The sequence below is a fragment of the Ammospiza nelsoni genome, chromosome 3, assembly GCF_027579445.1.
Source record: "Ammospiza nelsoni isolate bAmmNel1 chromosome 3, bAmmNel1.pri, whole genome shotgun sequence".
Classification (NCBI taxonomy): Eukaryota; Metazoa; Chordata; class Aves; order Passeriformes; family Passerellidae; genus Ammospiza; species Ammospiza nelsoni.
The window spans coordinates 33,673,127-33,685,239 of NC_080635.1; the positions used below are offsets into that span (position 1 = coordinate 33,673,127).

Here is a 12,113-nt window from a genome sequence, read left to right on the forward strand (position 1 = left end):
TCTGAGAAAATTACCAACTCGTTTTGAGGGGGAAGATTTATTAGAGATGATTTTTCTATCTACAGGATTTGAAATAAAAAGGGATATGTAACAGATACACATGATCGGCAAATGGAAATCGTAATTAGAAAGGAAAGATTAACAGGGACACAAGTCTGTAGAATTTCATTGTTAAGAGATCAATTTATTATGCCCTTGACTGCAAGTTAAATTAATACACGTAATACTACAACATGGAAAAGAAATGCCAGTGTCTATCATAAATACAGTTTGCTCTTCTTTCCTAGTTGTTCAGGGAGGATTGGGAAGACTTGTGAAATCACGTTCATTAAAGCCTGAATAGAGGCAACTAACCAATAACTGCGGTGGAAGCAACAAGGTTCTCCCCCCTCCGCGCACCCACCCGCCCTTTTCAAGAACGGGGGGAAATCACAGACGTCAATCAAGAAATACTGCAAAATAAAATGGACCCTCCCGGCAGCCGAGGCATCGCGCAGAGCAGCGGCGAGGCTCTGGCACTCTGCTGGCAGCCTCGGGCGCCGCCAGCCCTGCAGCTCCGCCGCTGACCGGGGAGCGCACGGGGCTCCGCAGCCCGGCTCTTTCCTTCCCTCCCTTCCCAAACTGTCAGGCACAAATGGGCAGGAGGATATTGGCTGCAAGGGGCGCGGAGGCTCCTCCCAGAGCCTGGATCCCGATATTTTTGGAGGATTTCTTCTAACTCAGTTACAAACCTTGGTAAAGGGAGCAAGTTGCCGCTGTAGCGGAGGCAGAAAGCGCCTCTGCTTGAGGGGAGCGCGGCTCTCGCTCCTTCTTTCGCCTTCCCGAGGCTACCTTGGATGCTTCACCTCACTTGCGGATGAGAGCTGTGCTGCCTATCGGGGGGGACGGCTCCTGATTTGGATGTTGCTGTTTTTGTGAAAACAAGGGTTGTAAGGGAATGAAAGGGGAGACAATGAAGAAAAACCGACCGGGAGAGAACCCCAGCCCCAAGCGTTTTCCCGAGAACTGACGGGTGTTTTGGGGCTGAGCGATCCCGTCGGAGGCGGCCGAGGGAGCAAGCCTGCCCGCTCCGCGGGGCACTTCCCGGGACCGGCTATTCCCTTCGGATGCGGACTGGGAAACCTGTAGGAAATTCTCCCGCCGCCCAGAGAAGCCACCATGAATTCGGTGGCTGGAAATAAGGAGAGGATTGCGGTCACGGCACGGAGCAGAAAATATGGGGTAAGTTGTCGGCGCCGGGGCGGCTCGGAGCGGGGGTCGCCACAGCGATGGGGCTCATTCCCTCACTCCCTCCCGGCGGCTGCGGCCGATCGTGCCCCGGCCCCGCGCAACTTCCGCGGTGTGGTGGGGCGGGCGCGGCGTGGAGGCCACCGCGGGCGCGGAGCGTCCGAGCGAAACTTGCCGGGCCTCCCTGGCTGACCCGCTGCTCCTTCTCCCGCTCCAGGTGACCGAGCCCTGCTCCCCCACCAAGCCCGCCGCCCCCTTCTCCCCCGAGAGCTGGTACCGGAAGGCGTACGAGGAGTCCCGGGCGGGCGGGCGCCCGGCGCCGGAGGGAGCTGGCTCTGCCCTGGGCTCCTCCGGCACGCCGTCCCCCGGCTCCGGCACCTCCTCGCCGGGCTCCTTCACCGGCTCGCCGGGACCCGCCTCGCCCGGCATCGGCACCAGCTCCCCCGGCTCCCTGGGCGGCTCGCCGGGCTTCGGCACCGGCTCGCCGGGCTCCGGCAGCGGCGGCGGCTCCTCGCCGGGCTCGGACCGCGGCGTCTGGTGCGAGCACTGCAACGCCCGCCTGGCGGAGCTGAAGAGGCAGGCGCTGAAGCTCCTCATCCCCGGGCCCGTCAGCAGCAAGGTGAGCGCGGCGCCGCGGGAGGCGGGGGACCCTGTGCCGGGGCTGTCCGCCACCTGGGCTCCCCTCTGCCGGTGTCACCGCCGAGCGCTTTGCGTTTATTTGTGTTCTTATTTGTGTTCTACCCCTTCTTGGTCTTGTTCCCTTTTTCCATCCCCTCCTTCTGCTTCATGTGGAGCAGCGTGCCTCTGTCTCCGGAGGGCTGCCTGCCTTCAGGAGCATCTGTGATAGTCCTTCCAGCCTTCCAGCGTGCTTCTTTTCTCCCGTCTTTCATTGTATTGACAGTGATTCTGCGCTATTTCCTGAGCGCTGCTGATTTTGGTGGTGGGGGAAAGTAAGGGTGGGAATATTACATCGGAGTTACTGGTCCCTTGCCCTCTTGCTGTCTTTGATTCCTACAGTATGGATTTACAAATCGTCCCTAAACTTGGCAGCCAACTCAGTAGTGAGGTGTGTACGTATGGTCTGACGCCAGTGGATTCTGCTTCCATTGAGGGAGAAACCCTTCTGTAGCTCCGGGTTCACATGAGGCATTGAAGTGCTGTGTGAGCCCAAAGGTCACTCAGTGAGGCTGTGGCAGACCATGGCATTGAACCCAGTTCTCCCAGGTGTCTCTAGGCAGAAGGATAACTTGGTGATGCTTCTCTTATAGGGAAGCACCAGATTTTTTTTCTATTCCCAGTAACACTTGAAAATACTTGAAGCTGCTGGACTCTGAACGTTAGGTTGAATAATCCTGTGCTGAAAGAGGATGTAAGCATTGCTGACATTTTGTCTCACGTTTTAGGAGCTGACTCATCCTGAATACAATTGGAAACCTGCTTTCTGCCTCTCTTGGGGTGTTTGGTACCTCCAAAAGCATACTCTGAAATTCCTTGGTTTTGTTTTGTTTGGCATTGGTTTTTTATTTTTCCTTTTTGTTGTGTATATGAGATTAAGGCTAACAGCTCTAAACGAGTGACCAGCAGCCCTTGGCTGACCTCATGCTACTAAAATAGTAAGCACTGGGTTCCTCCATAGCAACCATGTGAGCGTTGTATTGTGAATGGTTCTGCAGCTCCTGGAATGTAGTACAATGCAATTTTGTTTGTCTTGTTGGGTCCAGGTACTATCAAATGATAATATTTACTCTTCCACTTCAAAGAGTTTTCATTAGTGGTTACAATGAAGAGGTATCATGGAAAAGAGCCGACTGCTGGGAGAGGGTCCCTGGTATTGCTGTTGTGTTGTACTCTCCATGATTTATTTATGTGCTCTTTGAGAGGGAGTTGGTGCTCTCATGAACAAAAGACTCGAGGGCTGGTTGTTACCTTGTCTCAAGAGCTGACTTTACTGAATTATTCATGAACAGGGAAAGGTGGATCCACCAAAATTAATAGTAAATTTAACCATTAATACATGGTTGATTCACTTTAAAGTGGCCCTGTACCAAAATCTTGTCAAATTTCAGGCCGTGAGATTTGACAGTAATTACCAGCTGTGGGTATAGGTGGGAAATTACTGATACAGGTATGGGAGCCATCAGAATAACTGAGATTGGGGGTGGAGGGGAGGATGAAACTAACATCAAGGCATGGTGTTAAATAGAAATGGACTGATTTTAGTAACATAAATGTTTCAGAGGGTTCCTTTACTGCAATAGTGATTGACATTCACCATCCTAGCCTTCCTGAGAGGTTACCATTGTGTTTCTACATCTATTTGTTCTGCTGTTCACTTAGTTTAACTGATGGTGTTGTACAGGCCAGTCTTGAGGTCTTTCAGCCCCCTTACCTATGTTCTTTTTGCTTCTTATGCCTCCTTTCCAAGCCTTCCACTTCTCTAGGAGTGCCACGGACAAAAGTGCTGTCCAATCTGTGCATTTAGGAGCAAGGGAGGAGGCACAAGTAAGGTGGCCTCCATGGGCTTGGGTGACCCTCTGCCCTATTTGCTGGGCTCGATAGTACTTGCAGGCTCAGCCTTGCTGAGTTGTGAGCTGGCACACAGCTCCTTTCTGTGGTGGGTGCCGCTGGCTGTGACTGTTTGCAGAAGCATCTCTTTCTCTCATCCTTTCTGGCTTGTGACTGCTAAGAACTTTCTGGGCTTGTGACTTTTGCCTTCAGCAGGTTCTGTCCAGCACAGCGGGCTGGATGATGTGGGACACAAACATCATGGCTGATGCCATTGACTTCTTTGGATTGGGTACATTGTAGTGGTCTTAAAAGTTTGTTTTTCCTGGTGTAATGGGGTAGCCTTATCAGTGTCTGCTTTGAGAAGAGCAAGGTGCTGGCATGGGCTCTGCTGGTTCAGTCAGGGTCTGTGAGCTGCCTCTGTGTGCCACAGTAACACTCTGGGAGTCCCTTCTGACGGTGAGGTGTACAGGGTTTCTCAAAAACATGGAAACCTGCTTGTGTCTGGGGAAAACTGGCTTTGGTTTGGATTGAGACTGAAGTCTAACCACACTGTGTTAATGTAGCTGGCATTTTTTCAGGGTCCCGTGAGGTCTGCTCTTGGTTGCTGCTATGGAAATAGGGGCTTTTTGAGTGTGGAATGGATCCTGCCACTTGAATTAAGTGGAAGAAGGAGCAGATCATATTCCTGATTCTGGGTATTCCCTCAGAACTTGCAAAGCATCCTACAACTCAAGATTCTGGTGCCCATAGGACACAGCTAATTGGTGATATTCCTTTATTAGGACTATTAAATGAGGCATTTAAAATGTCTATCATCTTTTAGTCAAGCAGATCTGACATTTTCTGTTGTTGCTGTTGAAGACAGCCTGGTATTATGAGTTCTGTGGTATTATTAGTACAGTCTGTAGCACCTGTTTCCCATTTATGCTGTATTTAGAAATGCTCATCATCTGGGATAGTGTGTGTTGCAGAACAAGCAGAATATGAGAGGATCTGTGTTTTAATGTGTATCTACTAGCAGATATTGGAGTCTGCAGTAACCTATCCAAATGTGAACCTACATTGGTATTTCTGACAGTGTGCAGTCATGTAAAGGTTTGTATATACCTGTCAAGTGTAATAGTGTGCTTAATTGCTTCATAAACAGACCCGGCTCTGTGCATGAAGCTATGTACTGAAGCTTTTCATTTGATTGAGAAAAAGCCACACTTAAACTAGAGCAAACTGCTTCTGACTAGGCCATTGTTAATGCTGAGGTGTTTAGCTTTCCATTCTAAATAGAAACATTCTCTCCTAATACATCAACAGGATGTAAACTTTGTGGGTTTGTTTTTGTGAGGCACAAAGGTGAAAAATATATAATTATAGTCACATTAATTTATTTTAGCCATTTAAAATGCCAGGTTCCCTGCCAATAGCAAAAAGAATAGTGCTAAAAGCTTATTGTTTCTTTTTCCTCCTCTTGTGATACAGATGTGACTTAATGATGTTCAGCAATTACATGCATAGGAGGGGTTATATTTTATGTGAATAAAATCTTATTGTAACCCCCAAGCGAAGCAGGCCTGTGGGAATTGACTAGCACAGGTGTTTGATATAGTTACCACTGCAGTTTGTGACTGAGGGCATCTTGGAGCTTTTGGTGCCTGTCGTTTGTGGGGTTTATGTTGCATGATGATAAAGATTATCTCCAATTACTAATACAGGTTGGTTTTTTTTTTAATGCTAAGCTTTTTCTTAGGCTATATTTTTAGAAGAGCATCAAACCAAGTTCTAGCATAGAAATTTATGTCATCATACTCCCAAATTTATCAAAATTTCTGTGAAATAAGTTTGCTTTGAATTCAAGCCTGTGATATCACCTGTCTTCAATGAGCACCTCGCAGGCATCTAACAGTTGAAGAGTTGCTATATTGATGTGTAACAAATTACAATGTGTGCTAATAATCCATGGAATGCTAATAAGAATGCTTACAAGGACAGTTATAAGTTTCTTAGTATGTGGTTCCAACAATCCTGAATATAGCCCTGAAACCGAGCTAATTTGAGTGTATAGACATGAATTGCTGCCTGGGCATATTGTGGTTGGGTCAGGAAGTAAGGGTCTACTATAAATGGTAAGGATATATAAATGGATAGTACTGATGTTAGGTGGGTTTTTTTTAGGATATTGTGGTCTTCCCCTTACCTAAAAAGTCTGTGCTTTTGAGAATAAGAATTGGGTAAATTCTGAGCAATCTTTTACAACCCTCTGAGCACAAGAGGGAAGGAAAGAACTGGCATTCAGGGTACAGTTTTGTTTTGATTTTTTTTTAGCCCGTTTACTGACACGATCAGATTTTTTTTGCTTACGTATTGTTGAATTAGTCTTCTCATTCAGTGGTCAAAGACTTGACTTGTAATTATTAGTAATGAAGAAAGCCCTGAAGCTGATATAATGAAAAATGCGTTTCTGTTAGCTGGTAGCTACTTTAGAAACATTCCCAGTAGAGACAGGACAGTAATAAACCCTTCCTCAAAGCTTAGCAAGTGGCAGAATAATGGAATTTCATTTCCGTCCAGACCTTTAATTTGTGAACAAGCACGGCCAGGCCAGTCTGTATAGTGACTTAATTCACTGTGCAAAAAAATCTCAGGCACCTAATCATTTCATCCCAACTCATTGTAATGCAGATAGGATTATTGCATTAGAAATGTGATTTTAAATGGCCCGAGGCAGTAATTTGTCAGCATTTGGGAGGATTAACTCCATTAAAGTTTAGGCAACAACAACCATTCTTTTGTGTTGCATCACAGGTCACAATACCAAACATTTAGCATAACTCATCTGTGAATCTTCTTACAATTGTATGCTTCCTGGCAAGTTGGGAAGCTGAGCTACTTCACTTGCACTGGAATTACAGCTGCTTGCAGAGGTCTAGAGGAGGCAAATGGATATGCCTTTGCTGCTGATGAATTTGTGTAAGCCCTTTTCCAGGAGCAGCTGGAAGTCGTGCTGCTGCAATCCGCAGTGTCAACATGTGAAATAACGTAACTATTTCTTTTGAGCTTGCAAATGTCTTTGAGGTAAGGGTGAAGATGCTGTGTGGTAAAGACTGCTCTTTAGGAAGCTGTCAAAGCCATTAGCTCTGCAGCTTTCTCTATGGGATGAAAAAGGCTTGTCATTACTAAGTGCATTGGAAATTAGAAACTGGCCTATGGTTATATTTCATGAATTGAAACTATAGTGTTTCCTATCAGAAGAGAAAACACTTTTAGACCACAGAGCTCTTGAGGGTGAAAAGGGAAGTATTGATGAAGTAAATCTCTAGGGAGGAGAATTTTTTCTTTTTTTTGTACAAAGACTTGGCTGTGCATCTGAAAACATTGGGTTCAGAAATACAGAGTCAATGCTGAGTCTTTATTGGCCTCTTCATGCTGGGTGATAAAATGCCTTCAAGGTATTTTTATGCATGCTATGAAGATACAAGGTGATTTTGGACTGATGTCCAAAATCACCTTGTATCTTCAGATAGTCTTACATTTCCTTAGAAGTAAATGTTGTGCCATCCACAGAAATCTTGCATAATAAGTGTAGGACTTTGTATAGTTTTGGAAGGGGAAAAGGAACAAAGATTGTCCATCTGAGTTCCCCAGACAGTGTTTGAAAAAATGTCACACATTACCCAGCGTGGGCCATGGGCATGCAATGGGAGTCACGCCGGCATCAGCAGATTATTAGAACATTGCAGGGCTGAAAGACACGGTGGTTTTGCCACATCAGCAGCATATAGCCTTTGACACCGTGTAATTGGGGTGCTTCCAAGCACTGAACCTGCAGCACCACAATAAACTTGACTGTCATGCTCTACATAATGATGTAGTCAGAACTGCAGCATTCTGTGACATGAGGTCTGTGTGTCAAAAGCATGAGAGATGTTCCAAGTTAAATTGCTAGGTTACATCTTACTAGTGTCATCTGCGGCTTGAGAGGCATTGATGTTGTTAAAGTGGAGGAAAACAGGCATACACCTTCCCCTCCTGCCCCTGAATAAATAATCCCTAGCCCACAGTGTCTGTTGTTGAAGCTGCAGTTCAAGAAATATCCCAATTGCAGAAAAGAAGATTGTGTGTTTAATTTGATAAGCAAGCTGTAATTTGTAACAATCTCCTGATAAACAAAGTAGTATCCTAGGAGCAGAAAGTTTAGAAGAGCCCAATAACTTGTGCTGCCCATTTTTATTTTCAATTACCTTCTTTGCAATCTTCCTACATTAAACCAGGTTTGGTTTTGTTCTTTTTTCTTTTTCATAACTATGAGCCTAGTGAAGCTGTTAAGAATTGTGTTTGCTCTCTGGCTTTGAAATCTGAGATATATAACCAGACTTGGTACAGACCAGATTTTTTTGTACAGTTATAATATCTTGTATAATCTACAACCAGGATATGAATCTGCTAATGCTTCTTTTCCCTCCACTCTCCTGCTCAGAAAATTTTACAGTGTAGCTTAATATTTTGTTGAGTGTTTGAAGTTTCTTTAAGTAAAATTAGATCAACACAAGACACTTCACAGAGCAGGGGAGACTTGACTGGACTGTTTTGAGTTGTCACAAAGGCTGAAACACTGTGCAAGACACACCAGAATCTGAGAATTCTTTCCCTACTATAACATGACTGCTTCTTCAGTCTGGATCTGAACCATGTCAGTCTAATGACTTGCATGAAATTGACCTTAGGGAGGGCATTTGGACATCAGGAAAAGCAGTAGGATTTAATTTAGGCCACAGCTCCATGTGTGATATGGCTCTAACCAGGGAATACTTATGTGCCTTCAAAGCAGCAAGCATGCTGCTCTGGCAGAGCAGGTCTAAGACATCCTGGCCCCTTGTGGGCTTCCCATGAGCCTTTCCTTTGTCCTCTCCATATGAAGGTCATAAGTTAGCATCACTGCAGGTCTCCTGTGTGAATACATGGTGATTGCTCCCTGCCTTAGTTCTTATAAAAATGATAGATAGTTCAAACACATTCAATAATGCCTCCTTCTAAACTCAGATCCTTTTGATCAAGGAGTGACTGGATGTGCTATTACAACAGCAGATGCAAGGAGCCAGTGATCTCTGAGAAAGCTACTGATGAGAGCAGCACAATGCATCCAACCGTAGCCTCCATTGTAGCTGGAGTACAGAATTCAGGGATTACTTTACAAAAGAGACAGTCAAAGAAAATATGGTACCAGCTATACAAAAGAACCAGTTTTAAGGAATTGGTGTGTTCAATTGCAGCTTGGATTTATGGCTATGTTGTCAGAATTCAATTTATTTTACTTAAAATAGTACTGCATAGTAAGGCTCTTAAAAACTACTTACAGCATTGTAAGTAAAATATACTTCTTAAAAATTATTTTTGTCTTCAACTATGTTTATTTTTATTGTCTGTCATGGTTTAACCCCAGGCAGTTGCTTGCTGTCTCCCACACCAGCAGGATTGGGGAGAGAATGGAAAGGGTAAAAGCTGGAGAACTCATGGATTGAGGGTAAAGAGAGTTTAATAGGGAAAGCAAACGCCAGGCACACAAGCAAAACAGAACAAGGAATTAATTCCCCACTTCCTGTGGGCAGCCATCTCCCGGAGAGCAGGGCTCCATCACACCTAAGGGTGACTGAGAAAGACAAACACCATCACTCCACTTGTCTTCAGCACAAAATGCTGTCCAAAACACCCCCGCACCAGCCACTGGGAAGAAAATTAACTCTACCCCAGTTGAAACCAGCACATTGTCATAAGGGTCTTCTGTCCAATCTGTATTATTAAATCACTTAGTATGTGGTTGATCTTGTATTTTTTATATAAAACGTTTTCTGGGAGAAAGGAGAAAAGACTAATTTGGAAGAAACTTCAGACTGGTTTCCTCTTTACAGCTTTCGTCTGAAACTCTATTTGGTGGTAGTGTTTGTGGGTTTAAAAATAATAAATTGCCAGGGAAATTCTGCTCAGGAGACCTGAGCAAACCAATGGGATATTAGGCTGGATTTGGTTTGCAATTCACCATGAAAACAAAAGCCTTTCTTCAGAAGGAACTGGACACTTCTAGATAAAGCATTTGTTAGTATAAAATTTTTGTATTGTGTGTTTTAATTTGCTATACCTTCCTATTAAACAAAGAAGGGCTGAGGCTTCTCACTTTATTGCTCTCCAAATAAGAGAAATTAACTTTCAGGCCACATGATGTCTGCTTTGTTAGTGTTTGGTCAATGCTCTTATTCAATAGATTTGGTGATTTAGGAAAAAAGCATCAAATGTCTTTGAAAATTACTTTATTCTAGTAAAAAGTATTCCAAACCCAACTGAGTGTGCATCTGGAAAACACTTTAAATTTCTTGCTGGTGGAATGTGTCAAAGGAACTGTGTATGCTGAATGTAGGATATTTGTACCCAGTGCAATATGACTGATGTAAAACATCCATCTAGCTCTAGGAAAGCTAGCTTCCTCTTCTGTAGGAAAATTTTAAATTGGGAATATAGTCTGTGTTTTGGCTTCCAAATTACCTTCAAGTGGAACTTGCTTTATATGCATTTGTTCCTTATAAATGTGTTTTGACCTGTGGATTTCTTATGATCTATTAATAGCAAGCCTCTGCTCTATTTCCCTATGCTCCCTAAATCATATATAGCTTGACATGATCATTTACTTGCACCTGAGTATTCACAACAGCTTCTCTATTCCATGGATTTGCACTGGAACAAAATTCTACTCACATGAATGTTTGGGGAAAAGCAAATGAAAGGAGACTTTGATATCTACCACAGTAAATATTTTCTTTTCCTGAAGAAAAAGTGAAATTTCACAGTGGTTTGAGGGTTTCAACTTTGTTCAGAACTGTCTGAGGAGACCTGCCTCAGGATGGGGTTAATTTCCCCCAAGCTGTTCATGCTTCATTCCCTCTTTCTCTACCACCCTCAAAACTGACTGAAGATGAATGAAGATTCAGGAATACAAACCCTCAGTTTCTGTGGGCCTCTGTGTTGTCCTAGTGGGAATTTCCCATTCCTTTTATCACAGGTGTACTTGAAGATATGAGAGAGAGTCCTGCAGTGCTGAAGAGGGTGGTTGCTTGGAGCTCATTATTAAAACCAGGGCAGAACTGGCCTCAGCATCTTTCTGTCCTGGCTCCTGTAAGTCATCTGGGCAAACTCCCACCTTACCAAAGCCAATCTTAGACTTTATTATGCTGAAGTTATTCAGGAGAGCAGACTTCTGTCTGCTAATTGATTGTCTGGATGATTGCATGCTACTCTTTCAGTTGTAAAGTTTTATTTTCCTGTGCCTCCTGGCTAAATGAACCACTGACCTGTTAAGTGCCAAATGCTGAAAGAATTACTCCTTTACTCCATCCACCTGATGGACTCCAGCAGAAAGCCTAGTGGGCAATAAGGCAGCCTTGGCTTTAAGCAGGTGCTGAACAGTGAGGATAGAAGTCATTACTCTTCATTTCTCTATTAGTTTCACTGCTCATCTAATAGTGATGGGCAAAGAAAAACATTAATATCCTATCCAGCAGCCAAATGCACCAAAGGGGGAGTGTGGCTCGTGTGTTTTCCTCTTTCCTAATGGTATCATTAAAATTTAACTAGTCCTCTAAATCATGTTAGTATTCCCAGGGTTAATATGCTGAGATTGCTGGCAGCATTCCCACAGGAAGAGTTAACAGTGGCTGAGGCTGTGTGGCTGGCATTTGTTGCTCAGAGGGAGGTGTTGGGACTGGAGAAGCCCAGGCACCAGAAAGGCACAATCAAGTCTTTGGCGACGGGGGCATTTACAATACACAAACATATTCTTTGCTACTTACCTCTCCCTTTCCACTCCCTCCTTGCTTTTCTTTCCTCATTAGCCCTAAAGCTGTCAGTTCATCTCATCTGCTGCTGGATTTCTAATGGAAATTCTTGACAATAAGCCTGCATATGTGTGAACCTAGCAGGAAGGCACATTGTGTATGCTGTATGATTTAAGAGATTGTTAGACCATAGATGGCTTTTACTGGAGGTCGAGGAGGCTAACCAAGTGGGAGATGCAATTAAAATGGTATTTGTTAGAAAGGAAGAGCTAGCTGTCTGGGCAGACTGAACATGGGGAAATGATGGGTAGCTGGAAGGCCATTAATGATGGCTTTGTAAGCAGCTCTGCAGCATGGGTGGTAAGCCTAAATCCAGAGCTGTACTTTTAGTATGCCTAATAAGACTTCCTTTTTATTTTTTTCCCTGTGTGTCAAATCCATTTCTGAATAGTGGATTTGACAAAAATTCTCTGGATTTTGGGTTAGATTTAGAGGTAGGTGAAAGAAGTTATGGTGGGTAAGAGAAGAAACTGGCTTGTGGGAGCCTTCTCCATCACCTTGAAAACA

At 44.3% G+C, this 12,113-nt stretch overlaps 1 protein-coding gene across 1 annotated transcript in view; it reads left to right on the plus strand.

Annotated features, from left to right (window-relative positions):
• The first annotated feature begins 1,158 nt into the window (after positions 1-1,158).
• KIF26B (kinesin family member 26B) overlaps positions 1,159-12,113 on the plus strand; it is a 268,000-nt gene continuing 257,045 nt past the window's right edge. Inside the window, exons 1-2 of the mRNA XM_059468318.1 lie at positions 1,159-1,221; positions 1,445-1,846. Of these exons, the coding sequence (XP_059324301.1) occupies positions 1,159-1,221; positions 1,445-1,846 (465 nt within the window). The remainder of the gene's footprint in view (positions 1,222-1,444; positions 1,847-12,113) is intronic.